Here is a 17,611-nt window from a genome sequence, read left to right as displayed (position 1 = left end):
TTAAGATGTAGGGGAAGGCAATGCCCTTGCAGACCAAACAGCAAGACAGACTCCTCTAAGTAAATCAGATGGAATGTTTGTGACAGGACCAGCCAGATGAGTGGTGGAAGGAGGAATGTTGGAAAATACTAGTCAGAGTGTGGTCGAGATTCAATCTCATGCCACTGCAAAAGAACTGCACACATGGGAGGAACATCTGTCAGAGAAAGAGATAGAGGGATGTTGGGTGCGTATATCCGAAGGGAGGCAATGGATGTTACCAGACATTCATGTCCCCCCAGTTGTCACTATGGCCCATGGCCCTGCCCATATCAGGGCAAAGGGAATATGCAAGTTACTAGAGCCAACATGGTATAATGAAAAAATACCCCTATATGCTGACCGAGTGGTTAAGTCATGTATGATATGCCTTATGCACAATCCAGGAAAAGGTACAGTTACCCCCGCTGGGGGCTTCTCCCCACCTACATTTCCTTTTGAGGCCATTCAGATGGATTATATACATATGGACAGGTGTGCGCATTTCAAATATGTCCTTGTAGTGGTCTGTGCCTTCAGCAGATGGGTGGAGGCCTACCCCACCAAGGATTGCACAGCTATTACAACGGCCAAAGTTTTGTTGAAAGAATACTTTCCCCGATTTGGGTTGCCCCATTTGAGTTGGAGTGACAATGGCCAACATTTTACAGCCAATGTGGTCCAGTTTGTGTGTTTCGGGCTTGGTGTCAGACAACAGTTTCATGCTGCTAATCACCCCCAGTCAGCCGGATTGGAGGAGAAATACAATGGGGTACTTACATTAAAATTGGCCAAAATAGTGGCGGAAACAGGTGTTACCTGGGTAGATGCCCTACCCCTTGCTCTCTTGTCAGTAAGGACGACTGCCCACTCAAGGATAGGATTATCTCCCTACGAATTGGTATTTGGTAGACCAGCTAATGTATGGAGCGTACCAAGGCCAAAGAAATTGTCTGATGTTGAGTTCCCAGTATTGACTGACTACCTGTACCAGTTAACCGATTCTTTTCGTACACTTTATCATCAGGTACACGCTGCTATCCCCGACAAGAGCGAAGGCCCAGGTCACACCATTCAACCAGGTGACTGGGTGGTGATCCGAAATTTTCAGCGTACCAAGTGTTTGGAGCCCCGCTGGTCGCACCGCCGACAGGTCCTTCTGGCCACCCGCACTGCTGTAAAAGTTGAAGGGAGAACGAACTGGACACATGCTACCCATTGTAAAAGGGTGCCTTTCCCCCTCCCGTACGACCAATGGGTGAAAGAAGGACTGCCGGATTGCGACACAGAAGTAGTACCGACCTTTGTCCCTTTCAGTGATGCTCAGCTTCATTACACCACTACAGAAGCCAAAACTGATCGAATCTTAGGGGGTCCAGTCATCCCTCCTCTGCAGGATCAGAGGAAGGAACAAGAAGCTCTCTTTCCAGACCACTCCATACCTTCTTCCACTCGCTACAACTTGAGACCAAGAAAAGGGGCTGGCCCTTGACTCTGTCTGGTGTCTAATAGGCTGTAGGGCTGTGATATCTCCGGCTGAGACCGGTGCTGGTATGCTGGACCAATGGGAAGTCCGTAGGACTCTTGGTATCCACATCCAGTGAAGCAACCACCAATCACAGACAGCCGCTAGTGACAACAGGCTGAGCACAATGGCAGTGGTCCGAGGGTCTGAAGCGCACAAGAAATATGTCAAACTTCTGAACAATAAATGCTTCCTTTCCACAATAGTTATACTTTTTGTTCTCTCCTCATCCTGCTGGTTGTGGGATGGTTTCTGTTGCTGACCTCTCCCCCAGCTCCACTGGCTATGACACCGACACCTGCAGAACATCTCCACGCCACCTTGTCACCCCATGAACTACCACGATGCCTGGAATTCATGAACAATACTTTTGTACAATTATTGCACCAGCATCAGCTTGTGATTAATACCTTGAACTGTTGGGTATGCGGGCTCATGCCACACTCTATGACACACACTGTCCCCTATTTCGTCTATCCATTTTCTGTTTTTGGGTCCTGTCTGGCTTGGAGGATGCTCGTCACCGATGCATATATGATCAATGGAACAACGAGCTCTATCATTGGCGATTTTTATGACACTTTCACCCGAAACAGAACAGGCAATGTCAGTAATCCTTTCTGCCCTACTACGACATCTGACATCTTGAACATCTCTCGTGCTGAACACAATGAGATGGTTGTGTTCAACACCTCAAGTAGAATAATCTTCTCCCGCTTTCGGTCCAGACGCAAAGTTCCCACCAAATTACAGGCTTTCAATGTGATCAGCACGCATGGCCAGGTGTGCATAAAAGGACTGGGGACCCGGGAGGTAGGAGTCAGTGACTGCGCAATAATCAGTACACTGAATATTACCTCACCACCACTCCTAATCGCTTTTCCAAATACCTATTTTGTTAGTGAACCGTCTGCTTATACCTGGCTTCCAGGAAATTGGTCAGGTGTGTGTTATTTGGCCTTTCCTCTTCCCCCTACCTTTACTGCTGTTGGGACACATCACTTGACCAATTCCCACCTCCACCATCGTATGCCTAGGGGAGTAAGTGAGGCCGATGACACTGCAGGACAGGAGGCGGGGGACTTCTTCAAAGGTTTCCTGCCGTTCTTGGGTCCTATGGTCAACAGCCGCAACATACGACACCTTACCCGAGTGGTGGAGGCAACCATTAATGAAACAGCAGGGGCATTGGGCAACATCACAGCAGAGCTTCAGGCGGACCACCTGATGACACTACAACATCGAATGGTACTTGACATCATCCTTGCTGACCGTGGTGGTGTATGTAAACTAATCGGCTCCAGCTGCTGCAGTTACATACCTGATAACGCTCCATCAGTCTATCAAGCTATCCAACATCTGCAGAAACTTTCCTCTGAGATTCATCAACAACAAGACGACTGGTCCCTCATGGGCTGGATTTGGGGCCTTCTTTCCAGATGGGGATGGGGGATCCTAATTTTTTTTGCCTTGGGAATAGCAGTAATCATCTCATGCTGCCTGTGTATTCAGTGCTTGCCCATGCTTTGTGCTATGTTTACACAGGCCCTTAAAAGTTCCCCGGTCAGTACAAGTGACACCAAGGTAAGGCTAATGCTTCAACAAGAGATTGGCGACCTAATGCAGATAGAAACATGCAGATAAAAACATGTTTTGCCACTCAATGGCAAAAGGAGGGTCTAAAGAAAATAAGTTTTCACTAGGTCCTATTAATTTCCTTACATTCCTCCATTCCTTGCCATCTCATGACAAAACCCTGCCTACAGCCTCCATTTCTGCTGACACTAAAAAACGATCACATACCCAAGCCCCCCTGTTCTTTGCAGTTAGCCAATTCATTAACAGAAAGCCATGAGACACCTACGCCCTGTGTAAACAAACTTGTTTTTCATCTTCTGCTCTCTGCTTGGTAAACATCCTTGACACCGTGATCAGGTCATCTGGACAATGGTCTGACTGACCGAGCCTTGATCAAGCTGATTGAACAATGGTCTTAATGCCAAGTCTTGATCAAGCTGATTGAACAATGGTCTGAATGCCGAGTCTTGATCAAGCTGATTGAACAATGGTCTGAATGCCGAGTCTTGATCAAGCTGATTGAAGAATGGTATGAATACCGAGCCTTGATCAGATCAAAAGTGTGGAATAAAAATGTATATAAGGCTTGTTCGCTGTGGAGTAAAGCAGCAGCCTCCTGGGTTTTGTCTCTGACTAGCTTGGGGCTCTGTTTCATAGCCCGGGCTATTGTAATAAAGGTGGTTCTCTCTGCAGACAAAGGTTTCCGGGTCCACTTTTTTATATAAGGAGGGTAAGAGTAGACTCGAGTGATTCCCGCACCGCCAAGCCCCCACTCCTCCTTGAGGTGGGCTTTTCTTGGTTCTACACTAGGACTCTTTTTCTTTGTTGGTGCAGCCCTAAATAGTAGAAAGATTAGACGCCTGACCCAAGAGGTAGAAGCAGTGACTAATGAGACAGCAATGGATCTAGGAAATATTACAGAAGAGCTCCAAATTACAAGGATTGCAACTCTTCAAAACAGAATGGTGCTTGATGTAGTGCTTGTTGATCGTGGTGGAGCATGTCGCATCATCGGTAGTAGCTGTTGCGTGTTCATACCTGGCCACGCCCCTTCTGTCCATAACGCAAATTACATAAAATAGCTGCAAAAATACATTAAGACCAAGGAACATGGTCCTGGTCCGAATAGTTACAGGGACTTATCTCCACTTGGGGATGGAAATTATTAATGGGAATAGTAATTATAGGAGCCATCTTTCTCACTTGCTGCTGCTGCATTCAATGTGCCCCTATGATATGCACCACTTTCATAAATACTTGCAATAGTATGAAACCTTCCCCAGTCAATGTTCATGAATTAAATCGAGAAATGATGGTACAACTTGAAATTGATGAAATTATGAAGATTGATATGTAAATGAATACATGTACCTTTTAAAATTGATTCAGCATAGCTGAAAGGAAGGACTGTTGAAATGTAAAATCTGAATTCTCTCATTTTTTGATTAAGCTGTGCCTCATCCATTTTTCACCCCTGCCCTACTTTCAGTCTGGCTCTATCCTTGACACCGCACCTGCATAAACATTGGTAAAGAATCTAGATTGGGACATTGTAGGCTGTGTAAACATGCAAAGTCAGCACAAAAGAACAGCTGGTGTCTGCACTGGGTTTTTTAAACAATGGTAAAGCCTTAAAGTTTGTTCAGATAGCCTATCTTGTTGTGCAGCTTCAGGACGCAACAGTTACACAAGGCACCAAGGCTGTTGATTCTTACCGATTGTCTCATTTGTGTGTTCTTCCGAAAGCTCTATTTACCTCTGGGCGTCCCTTGCTTGTGATCTTTGCTATAAAAACCTATGTAACCATCATTCAGTGTGCGCTCTCCTTGAGTATCTCTATGGTGCTTGTCGGACGGAGCCCCATTCATGAATGCTTAATAAATTACCTATGGTTTGTACTTCGCTTCACTGTTGATTCCTCTTTGCTTGTTAAGAACCCGTGGACAAAGGGTGACCCTGCACCGGTGGGTTATCAATAATCCACTTCCACACCTCGTTGCTCGTTCTTTAGTCCTCCAGAATTGAAGGTGGGAAGACATACCTTCCTACTTAAAATGGTTAAACAAATTGAAAAGAAATATGAAGTTTGAAGATACGTCCGCCAGGAGGGTTGGTGATACAAGAAAATTCACTGCTGTTTGGGAATATTTAACGAACCTGGAAACCATGATGGAAATAAGGGTTCAGTCCCAGGTACTAGCAGCCCCCAGGGGCAAAAGGGGGGAGTAGCTAGTGGTGCTACTGCAGAGAAGTCTCCCGAGGTCTTGACACCCGATCCAGGTGAGCCTGTTAAAGGCCCCTCTTTAGAGGCCCCATTGATCGCCCAGTTGGGAAAAATGCCGGTTATGGAGAGAGTAAAAGGGCTAACTGAGCGGCTAGAAAGATTTGAGCAGGTCACTCTAGATAACTTCTTCTCTTTGAAGTCTTTTGTAAAACCTCATCTTAAAAATAGGGAGGACGGCCCAGTGAGGAATCTTCCCATCCAAGAGACACCGTCTACTTCAAAGAGTTTTAATCCCCCATGTGGGGCGGTGTCTGGGGTGGTTGAGGCAAATACCCTCGTTGCACCTACAGTGGCTCCTTCTGGGGCCGTCCCAAATTCGGGGGCGGTCGCAGTGGGTGTCCCGGTTCCATCAAGTGTAACAGTGGCTAGTACTTCCCATCCGATGACAACTGTGAGATCTGGAGGCCCAGGGTCGACTGGCACTGCTATGAATAAAAAAGCTAGTAAGAGCAACTGCACTGGTGCAAATGACAAAAAAACTGGCAAAACAATCCCAGTCCCCATCCCACACCAAAGAAGCTTCCCTGATACAGTAACTGCCCTTAATCCAAACCTGCCCCCTGACTGTCAGCCCTTTGTAGCAGTTCTTACTGGGGTCCCTGGGCTCATGCCTGGTAAACAGGAGTCTTTTGACGAACTTAGAAACAAAACGCTATTTTGGTTGAAGGAAAATAGACCTCTCCCTAACTTTTTGGGCGGTCGGGTAATTCATGTGAGGAGGGTTAGCTAGTTAGGCACTAGGCCAAAAGATATAATGGGGGACTGTATTATAGTCAACTTTGATGATCCCAGGGTAGCAAGCTATGTTTGTAGTTTTGCCAATAGTGATGGTAGTATGAGTTCAAATCTAGGAATTGGCACCCGTGACCTTAGCTTTTTTAAACCCTATGTAACGTCCACCCGGCCTGCCAGACCTACTACTAGGGAGGGATGGGTTGGCAGACTAACTCCCTATAATCTCCCTCAATATAGTTTGTCTCGCCAAAACCCATGCCCTTTTTCTAACTGGTCATGGCAGGACTGTTGACAAAATTGTTACCACCCTCATCAGGAGCTGTCTGATGTATTAGGGGAGGAGGAAAGGCGTTTTTTAGATTGTAAAGTGAAAGCTTTGGGGTCACTGTGTTATAACCCATTGTCTCCTGATGGCCTTGCCGCTTTCTATCCTGGGGAGTCGATTGAGTACCTAAATCCTGGAGATCCCGTCCCTGATGCCCCTAACCAGCAGATATTAGGGAATGCTGTTTTAACCAATTCTGGTCTTCGGGATGGCATTCCTGCACAGAGGTCTTCTCTTGCTCTGGCCATGGCTGAGGTTGAGGCCCTGAAGATAGTCAGCTGGAATATAGCGGGCATTTCGCGTAATCTGGATATACCCGAATGGAACTCTTTTATTGAGTCATTTGGGATATGCTTATTGCAGGAAACTTGGTGTGTGGAACCTCGATACAAGGTCGGTTATATTACCCACTTCATTCCCGCAATCCCTTCCCCCTTTGGGAGAGGTCGCCCTTCAGGTGGGCTATTAATCTGGATAAGTATCTCACTGGGTTACCATATAACGAGTATAGATACCAAGTCTCAGGACCTACAGAGACTAGTAATTAGAGGGCCCTTAGGGGGGCGGTCCCTAGTGATCTTTAACGTTTATGCTAGATCCTCAAAAGGAAGTACGCCCTCATCGACTTTAACAGCTCTCGAGGGCGAACTCATATCCGGTAGTGCAGACACATATATAATGATAGCAGGGGATTTCAATTGCACCTTTGAACCCCTAGCGGTGGATGATATTCTAGGCAGCCAGGAGGATGATGCCAGGAGAGGTATACCTTCCCTTTCAATACCATCTATTAAAAGTTGGACCCAAAGAGCTATCCATTTAAATGGCCTGACCCTGGAATATGGTGTCAGGGCAGTAAATGGACGGACAAAGTCGGATTCCTGTGGGGCTCACACCTTTAACAGGGTAGGTCATTCATCTCGAATTGACTATATCCTGTTGAATTTCAGACTATGGGAGTGTTTGTTGGATATGGCAGTTTTACCTCTAACTGACAGTGATCATAACCCGCTATCTTTGTCACTGTCCCCAATGTGGACGGGTGGGAAAAAACTACAAGCACCCCAGGTCTGGAAGTCAACGTGCAAAGTTCGCCCCTCGAACTGTGGGAGGCGCCTAAAATGGGAAAAGGTTGCTCTTGATGAAGGAAAGATTCTGGAAATAAGATCTATTATGGCCAGTGTCCTATCCAGCTTAGATACTGTTGCACTAAATCCCTATGAGGTTTCTACTCTATTTAGCAACACTACCAAAGCTTTGGGTGACCTTTTTATTATGCGGAACCCAGGCTATAGGGCCAACAGGATGGGGCGTCCTAAAGGTAACCCCGGCTGGTATTCTGCTTCCTGCCGAAGCGCCAAAAGAGATTTAATCATGGCGGTCAAAATTAAGGATAGTGGTTTAATTAGCACTGCCAGGAAGATGTATGGGCGTGCTATTTGTATGGCGAAGAAAGAGTGGGAGAACCAGTTTTGGTGCGACCTAAAACTGGCTAGTGCTGGGAGGGACTCGAGGGGTTTCTGGGAATTAGTCAGAGCCAAGGACAAACCCATGGATTCCCTTGTAACATGTAATATCCCTGATGTGTCACGGTGTAATGATTTTTCCAAACTGTATACTGTGGCATCGGGCGAGGGGGAAGATCCTACTGAAAATTTTTCAGTGGACTCTTTCGGGCTAGGTGAGGATCTTCTGTTTTCAGGGAAGGAAGTAGAGGATGCAATTTCTTGTCTTATCCCAAATAAAGCTGCGGGGCTGGATGGCCTACCTGGGGATTTGATTAGAATTTCCAAACTAGAATGGGGAAAGCTTATAGCATCACTACTTAATGCAAGCTTTTATGACGCACCTCTCCCAAGCTCATTGATGGGCGCTGAGGTCGTCCCGATTTTCAAAAAAGGGAGTCGGGACGACCCAGCTAATTATCGCCCTATAAGCTTATTGGATTCCTCACAGAAGGTAGCAGGAAAGGTGGTTTTGGGGAGGGTGTTACAGTGGGTTGAGGAGAACAGGATACTTTCTGACTACCAGGCGGGATTTAGGTCAGGTACCGGGACCATCGAACAATCATTTCGCCTGTTGTTGTTATACTGGAAGGTGGTTGTGCTGGGCAAAGGCAGTCTGTATCTCGCTTTTATAGACCTACGGACTGCCTTTGACCTAGTGCCCCGCAGCTGCTTATGGAGGGTCCTATCTGATTTGGGCATGCCACTGTACCTATTGTCTTTGATAATCAAGTTCCACACAGAAAATTTTGCCCAGGTTCGGTGGAGAAATCAGGGCCAAAAGACCGCCAGAATAGCTGTAAATAGAGGTGTCCGCCAGGGCTGTGTTTTAGCCCCCACCCTATTTTCATTATATGTTAACGGTGTGGTGGAGCATCTTTTACAATATCCTTCAGATGCTCCATCCCTGGCGGGTAGAAGAATACCCACGCTTCTATTTGCAGACGACACCCTCTTGATTTCCAAGACTACGGTTGGGCTGCAGAGCCTCCTTGACAGGTTCCAATCCTTTTGCGAGATGAGGGGGTTGGAAATCAACACAGGAAAGACCAAATATCTGGTCCTGAATCACCCGAAGAAGATGGGCAGGCCTCCTTTGTTGAACTCAGTATCCCTTGAAAGGGTTAAGGAGTTTGACTATTTAGGAATCCGCCTCTCTGACACCATGAGGTGGAACTGTCATCTCCAAAAAATGTTGTTAAATCACAAAAGGGTGGTGGGGGCCCTGCTTAAAGAACAACGGTCCTCTACTCTCAAACCAATCGCACCAGTTCTGGATATTTACAAGGCAAGAGGCGTGAGTGCGGCGCTTTATGGGGCGGAGCTTTGGGGGGCGCAAAATGTGGACCAGCTAACTTGCTCAGAAAACAAATTCTTGAAGGATTTAATGGGTCTCCCTTATAGTACTCCCACCCTTCCCTTACTCCTCGATATGGGCTGTCGCTCTATTAAAGATCAGGCAAGGTTGCGCCCTCTTCTTCTCTGGGCTCGTTTATGGAGAGTTCCGGAACTTGCTAGTTATGCAGAGAGGCTAAAAGAGGTTTTATCAATGCCTGGTTGGTACAAAATAGGTTGGTTGAGGGATGTGAAGTGTCTACTTGGAGAAGTGGGTCTTGGAGAGGTTTGGCAGTCTAGGTCCGCACTGCCCAAGTCTGTTTTGAAAAAATTCTATTGGAATTGGGTAAGGGATTCGAGAAATTCAAATTCTAATGTAGGTAGATCTACTGTCGAATTCCTACTACTAAAGGAGGTGGCATTTCGAGAGCCCTATCTCGATATTATCTCAAAATCTAGAGACAGGCCTTTATATTTTAAATTTAGAATAGGAGTGTTGCCTGTTCGTGAACTGACTGCCAGATGGAAGCCACCTGTACAGACTACTCCATTCTGTCCATTTTGTGAGACCATTATCGAGTCGGTCCCTCATTTTCTTTTCGTATGCCCTGCATACAATGCCCCTCGCCTTAGGTGGCTGAAACCCCTTTGCAAAGAATTAGGCACCAGACTATGTGGTGAGGCCTTACGCATTTTGAAATCTGACACTCGGCCCCTACTTGTCTGTGGCATGGCGAAGTTTCTAAATTGGGCATGGCTGATTAGGTCAAAAAGGCTTTCTTATGTTGTTTAATTGAGATTTTAAAATTGATAATTTTATGTAATTTATTGTTGCCATTCGTATTTCGATTTTGTATAACTGTCTTCTATGAAAATGGCTTTTTTTATGCATTTTAAAATTGTATTGTTCTGCTTTTAAAGATATGTTCCATATCAAAATAAAGCCAATTTTGACTGACTGACGGAAACAGACATTTTATAGATTTTGGCACCTCAGCACTTTGGAATTTCTGCACCTTACACTTTATTATGCTGGATATACATAACCAGAAAAAGAAGGGATTTCTGACCAAAGCTCTTTTTAGAAATCTTAAGAAAATGACCAGATTATAGCCGCAATTATTTCATTTTTATTTTAATTCCTGCTGGCTATAGGTCGGTGAAAAGGTAGTTTATTGTGGGTCTGCCTGGGTACCATAGCACTTAAACATCATTGTCTGAAGAAAAAAAAAATAATTTTAACACTTGTAAATAGTCGTGATATCGACTCAAACATTGCCCAAAACATTGAGGGTACAGCTGGATTATCGTTGTAATATACTTTTAGCTATCTACTTGTATTTAATCTATGGTGGTTTTAAGCTAAACGTTCAGGTTCTGTTTAGTCGATAATGGGTCTTAGTGGGTATTGTAGCACTTTAGCCCTCTAGCACTTCATCATGCAAGATTTGCACACTTATAAATTGTTCAGGCTGTAGCCAGATTATTCTTGTAACATGCTTTTTTTCTATTTCTTGCTTTTTAATTCATGGTGGTTTTTTGTGTATAGCGAACAGGTTTTATATTGTAAAGTGTAAGTTAAACTTCCTGTTGATAACTGTTTTTTGTTATGACTATTTTGCTCTGCTCAATAAAATTAAAGAAAAAAAGAAAAATGACATTTCCATCAATCATTGAAAATAACATTTAGAACTAGTATTAGACCTATTTACATTATATGAGAACTTAAAAATTCTATCTCTTTCTCTCTATCTACCCCCCACGCCCCACTAATGTTTGTAGGCAAGAGGCTAGGTATGCAAGTTCTGGTCTCTGGACCAAACTAGTAGAGAAGCTAGGCAGCAAATCTTAAAGGATCAAAGCAAGCACACAAGATGAGCAAGCACTGCTTCACAGTTCAATACAAAGAGGCAGGGAGGAGAAGTCCTACTGTGGGTTGAAGCTTTGGGCATGGCACGGAACTACTAACTTACAGTTCAAAGCCAAAAGATGAGTAGAAACAACCCCAAGATTGAGACCACAACCAATGTTACCAACCAGTCTGACAAATATCATGCACCTATACGCTGCTGAGCTATACGGAATAAAATAGACATCTTGAATTGGAGACAAAGCTTTATTTGGAGCGAAGCAGACTGCCTAGACAGACACTTTATCGAAATGGAGTCACACCTTTCACTGAAGCAGACATTTTCTCCATAAGCAATGGAGAGGGAAATATTGAATTTTCCAGTTTGGTGACCAGGGAGTGCGGCCAAGCTGTTTGGAGTAAATGATCTAGGTGTCCTGCTTTGTCTTTACTTTCAAACATTGACTGACAGGCTGCTGACTGGCTCACAGCATTTCCATAGTACACACTTCCCATGGATGGGTCTTTTGATGGGTTTTCCAGATATTTCTTTGAAAAAAGACCACAGAACATTTAGAAGAATACATAAAACATATCAATTCTAAAAGGGGCCTGTAGGTGATGGTGGGCCTTGCAAAAGTAATTAAGATTCATGCCAAGAAGCAATTGAGGTTCAGCTATATAACTGGTCCTTCCACCCTAGAAACTGAAATGTTAATCTCATGATAATACCTCCTGCCCAAAAACTTCCATGCCATGCTTCTACTGATGAGATCAGGGCCTTTCAGTCATTGGTGTAATAAAGGCTTCAACTTGTAAGTCCATAGATGCTCTCACTCGCCCATTCAATAGAAGCACCAGCTCAAACGTGCAATAGAGGCTTTCTGACTACCCAAAATCATGGAGCTTCCATTCACTAATCAATGTTCACAAACACATATATCCGACAGAGGAACCAATTCAACAGTGCAATGGAAGTTTCACTCACCAGTTTGATATGGTCCTCAATCTTATCAGAGTCCTTCCCCATCACTATTCCAAGGGATACCTTCCCACTCATCAGTTCAATCATAGTCCTTCCACTCAAACAGTTCCATAAGGGCCCCATAGCACAGAGAGAGGCCCTTAAACTCCAGAATAATGCAGGTCCAACTCACCAGTCTGTCACTACGATGTCTGGCTGCACCTCGTCCATCAGAGTCTCCCAGTATCCTTCCTTCATCAAGTCAATGAGCTGAGATTTTTTGCATTCACTACAGAATAATGCAAGAATGAGAAAGTTAAACCCATGGCAGATTCTGTTGCTAAATGCCCTCATTCTAGTCCCAGGGCACAATCAGACATTTTGTCTAAGCAACTAGGGAGGCAAAAGTCACGAGAAGCACCAGATATTTCAAAATCAGACAGAACACAATACTCAATACTCAACAATAAAGCGAACATAGCAGGTAATAGTTAATAATACCCCCTACTTAATGAATGACTGCAACAAGTTGTAAAATGCCATTAAAAGAGGATGTATTAAGAGTAAGGTGGCGGTATATGCTATTGAAGGAGATTGGAAAGGGATACAGTACAGCTGGCAATGATGTTTAATATGTAAGTGAGGGAGAGTTCAGCTCCAATTTGAAGAAAAAAACTATGATTGTATAATGGACACAGGTTGGTATGATACAAACGTCTTTGTTGCAACTCAGTACAGCAGCAAGAACTATTTCACAAGTGGACATCATTAACAAAGGACACCACAATAAACTTTAAAGCCAATGACAGAAACAAGAAAATGAACGTCTTGCCCATAAAAATCACTAAAGCTAATGCATTCTACATAAACCTGAAATAAAACCCTTTTCAAAAGTACATTCAAACTAGCAATCCCGATAAAAGAGGCAGGCATTCGGAAGTGGGGTCAATTGGTTGAGGAGGATAGGTTGATATCATGGGACGCGCTCTGTGAACTAGATAACACAATCTCAAAGTTCAAATACCTCCAATTAAAAAACTGGTTTCAAATATTAAATATGGAGATAGGAGTTTCAAATGAGCTGTAAGAAACCTTAAATCAGGGGGTACCAGCAGTCAAGGAGTTCTCAACATGGAACTGGCTGATGATCGACTTGGAGGATGAAGACTTCAGGTTGCCGAATTAGCTGTGGAAAAGACACTTGACTTAGCACCAGTTAGATAAATTATGGCAAGTATCTGTGAATCTTCTTTACAGCACTGTCAAGCCTGCCAATTTAAGGAGAAACCATCTGTTCTCCCTCCACAGGGCATATTGGACCCACTCAGGCTGTCGAAGTTGGGGAAAAGGAAGAGTGGTGAGCTGCGTGAAGTGTGGACTAGAAAAAGCAGGCGACATTCATATGTTTGTTGGAATGCCCAGGAGTTCACAAATTCTGGGAGGACGTAAGTAAGGCTTTAATTCGCATTCTTGATATAAAAGTTCAGGTGAGCCTATCTCATGTTATTTTTGGTAGACATTGGGAAGCAGGCAAAAATCAATAAAGATGGAGCGAAATTGCTATTTGACATGATCCTCCTGGCTCGTGGGGTGATTTGTAGGAAATGGATAAGTAACCTTCCACCGATGACCATAGATTGGAAAAAGTCTATTAAATACATTTTTAAATTGGATATGATGGATTTGAAAAAAAAAGATATATGTTTTGGGCACCACTAGTGAGGTGGTTAGAACAAGATGTTTATGTTTGCTTATGTTTATGTTTTTGTGATTTGTATTGCGCGCAAATACCCGAAGGTGTCTCGGCGCATAAAGAGCTTCCTGGGACAAGGGACCAGCTGTTAGAATCATTGATCAAATAGCCAGGTTTTCAGTAGTCTACGGAAAACAATAAGAGTAGGACTGGTTTTGATGGACAATGGCAGGGAGTTCCAGAGCCTTGGAGTCGCCACTAGAAAACGTCTGTCTCCCCAGGTGGAGGTTCTCGTGCGTGGGACTGGTAGGAGGCAGGTGGAGGATGAGCGCAGGGATCTTTTAGGGGCATAGATCCGGAAAGCGTTCTTCAAGAACCGTGGACCAGTATCGTTGATGGCCTTATAGGCGATACAAAGCGCCTTAAACTTGATCCGACTTCTGACTCGTAGCCAATGCAAGTGACGTATGGCCATGGAGGTTGAGTGGTGTTTTGGGATGCCAAGCAGGACTCTGGCTGCCGCATTTTGGATAGAGTGAAGCTTATTTAGGATCTGTTCTTGCGTGTTGAGGAAAAGAGCGTTGCCATAATCCATTTTGGAAAAAACAAGAGTGGTGATCAGGGTTTTACCTGCTGATGCTGGCAGATATGGAAGTAGCTTCTTAATTTTCCTCTACATGTAGAAGGAGGATGAGACCACTGTGTTCACATGGTGTTTGAATAACAGCCTGTCATCAAACATGATTCTGAGGTTTCTGACCTTGGCCACTGGGACTGGCGGTGGACCCATTTCACTTGGCCACCAGATGGAAGATCATTTCGGAGGGAGAGGTTACCAAAGGTCGTAACCTCGGTTTTGTCCGAATTTAATTTCAGGCAATTATTCGACATCCAGGAACAGATGGCTATCATCCCGTCCTGGAATCTCGAAGCAACGGCTGGTCCATCCTTATGGACAGCCAGCACCAGCTGGGTGTCGTCTGCATAGGTGGTTAGACACAACCTGTGCGCTTTAATTACCCTCGCCAAGTCCGCCACATATATGTTAAATAGTGTCGGGCTTAGCGAGGAGCCCTGGGGCACCCCACAAGGTAAGGTGTAGAAGGGTGAGTAGAATGCACCTAACTTCACTGCCTGCGTGCGGTTGGCCAGGAATGAGGCGAGGAGATCTTTAGCCAGGTGGTTGACCCCTAAGGATGCGACACGGTCGATCAGGATGGAATGATCGACCGTGTCAAAGGCTGCGGATAGATCTAAAAGTATAAGGACCGCCGCCCCACCATGGTCTAGGATGGCCCTTATTTCGTCAGAGGCCTTTATCAGGGCAGTTTCAGTGCCATGGCCCTTCCTAAACCCAAATTTGGTATCGTCTACCAGTTGATGGTTATCGATGAACTCAGAAAGCTGCTGGTTCATCAGTGCTTCAAAAATTTTTGCAGGGAAGGGGAGGCAAGCAATGGGTCTATAGTTGGCTGAATCACAGGGGTCAAGAGAGTTTTTTTTTAGCAGTGGCTTGATGACTGCTTTTTTCCATATTTCCGGGTAGGTGCCTGTCAAAAAGATGGTATTACAAATGTCCGTGAGAGGAGGCGTAATAACCTCGGTGATTGAGTTTAGTATGGAAGGGGGACATGGGTCTAGGGTAGAGCCTGACCTAATAGATGTGGTGAGTTTACTAATCTGTTCCGCCGAGACCGTATGGAAATTGGAAAAAGTCGGTCCGGGAGATGAAGACAGGCGGTGGGGGTTAGAACCCTCCAGGCAGTTAAGGGGGGAGAAAATAGAGTATATATTGGTGACCTTGGTAGCAAAAAAAGTAGCTACCGAATTGCAAAGATCTTGAGATGCCTCAATGGAGGACCTGTAGGGGGATTAGAGAGGGTATTAACTACTTGAAACAACTTCTTAGCCGAGTTCTGAGCCGACTCGATTTGAGATAGGAAGAAGGCGCTCGTGTGTGATGATGGATCTTTTGTATATAGCTAGCGCATCTTTATAGGTTTGTTTGTCAATAGGACTGTAGTGTTTGCGCCAGTGTCTTTCGAGGTTCCTACAGTGCTGTCTCTGGAGTCTGAGGTCCTCAGAAAACCATTGCGCGGATGGCGCCGCACGATTGGGAAAGATGGATTTAGTTGGGGCTACCTGGTTAACCGCCTCCTGAATCCAGTCCTGGTACCTATTGGACACTAAGCTGGGGTTGGAGGAGGCCTCAAAAGAAGATTTAGTCAGGATATTAGTAAAGAGAGGGATGTCGAGGTTTTTCCAGACTCTAGTGTTCTTGGGAATGCAGGCTTTGGCCTGAGGGGGATTAGGATTGTGGGCTCGCATAGTAAAGATGACTGCGAGGTGGTCCGACCACTCTAAAGGAAGGACGGTGAGCAGCGAGATGTCAGGGTTATTAGTGAACAGACCGTCGAGCGTGTGTCCTGCTTGATGAGTGGGACCTACGACTAGCTGCTGTAGTCCAACAGCTTGCAGATCGGTGATGAGTTGGGTAGTATCTTTGTCACCAGGGGCTTCCAGATGAAAATTGAAGTCTCCTAGAGTAGTGTAATCAGAGGGTCCTACTGAAAGATCAGTAAATTGGTCAAGAGATGAGAGAAAGCGTGTGCGCGGACCAGGGGGGCGATATAAAAGAGTGCCTTTGAAGACTTGATTATGATGAAGGGTGATGGAGTAGGCAAAAGCCTCACAATCCGGGCGGTGAATGGGTTCTATTATAGTGAGATATGTAGCTTTATGAATAGTGGCTAGTCCGCCGCCTTTACCTATGGCTCTCTCCTGCCTTACCACACAGAAACCATCCGGGGTGGCTGCGCAAAAGTCTGGACCGGAGGCAGCATCCCCCCAGGATTCTGTAATAAAGAGAATGTCAAGCTCATGGTTGGTGATGCACTCCCTAATTTCCAGGTTGTGTTTCGGAAGGGAGCGTGCATTGATAAGTGCCACACGGTAAGGGGGCCTGGACAGGCGGGCAGTGGGGTAGGTGGACGGGAGGGGAGACGGGAGTTTGAAATTGCAGTCAGGGCAAGCTTCTGGGGCAGATGCAAGGAAAATGACAAGTGGCAGCGTCTGACACCGTGGGTTGACGGCACGAGTGTTTAATTCCCTTAGCTGTGATGAGGAGTAGCGCAAAGGAGTACCAGTGGAATGGGCATCCTTAGGGCCATGGGGTATGGCCCTGGGCCCAGTACAGGCGCGGACGGGCGCAGACGGGCTTGCCTTAGGCGCGCCTTTGGCGCGCCCGCGGCGTGCCCGCTGCACGTAAGAGGGGGCATCCGGTTTTTATGCCGGTGGTGGCGAGCAGCTAGACTGCTAACCTCAGCGAAAACCGGAAGTGGAGTAGCACACTTCCTGGTAGGCGATCTATCCCTCCACACTAACTGAATAATCAGTGGTGGACCGGGGAACACGCCCAACAACTGCACAAAGTAAGTTTAGTAGTCAAAATACATTTGTGACATAAAGCAAATAAAAGTGACTTTAAAACCGCTAGGAGCGCTTCTAAATAAGTCTGCGTCGGCGATTTAAAACAATGCTTTAGGTATCATGAATAGCGCTAATGAGCTGGGCATTGGTAATCAATGCAAACGTTAAGCGTGGTGGTGTCCCAAAAAGAATCCACAAGCTGAATAATTCAGGGGTTTTTATGCCGGTGGTGGCGAGCAGCTAGGCTGCTAACCTCGGCGAAAACCGGAAGTGGAGTAGCACACTTCCTGGTAGGCGATCTATCCCTCCACACTAACTGAATAATCACTGGTGGGCGACGGGTATAGGTTCTGTGAAAGATACATTTCAGG

The 17,611-nt window shown here is 45.5% G+C and overlaps 1 protein-coding gene across 1 annotated transcript in view; it reads right to left on the bottom strand.

Annotated features, from left to right (window-relative positions):
• The window catches only part of LOC144754442 (F-box only protein 44-like), a 236,982-nt gene that overhangs the window by 128,329 nt on the left and 91,042 nt on the right, over nt 1-17,611 (bottom strand). Inside the window, exon 4 of the mRNA XM_078642218.1 lies at nt 12,312-12,407. Coding sequence (XP_078498344.1) covers nt 12,312-12,407 — 96 coding nt within the window. The remainder of the gene's footprint in view (nt 1-12,311; nt 12,408-17,611) is intronic.

Source organism: Lissotriton helveticus, chromosome 5_1 (genome assembly GCF_964261635.1).
Source record: "Lissotriton helveticus chromosome 5_1, aLisHel1.1, whole genome shotgun sequence".
NCBI classification, from domain to species: Eukaryota; Metazoa; Chordata; class Amphibia; order Caudata; family Salamandridae; genus Lissotriton; species Lissotriton helveticus.
Note: the sequence above shows the minus strand (reverse complement) of the source record. Positions and strands in the feature narration are given on the sequence as shown.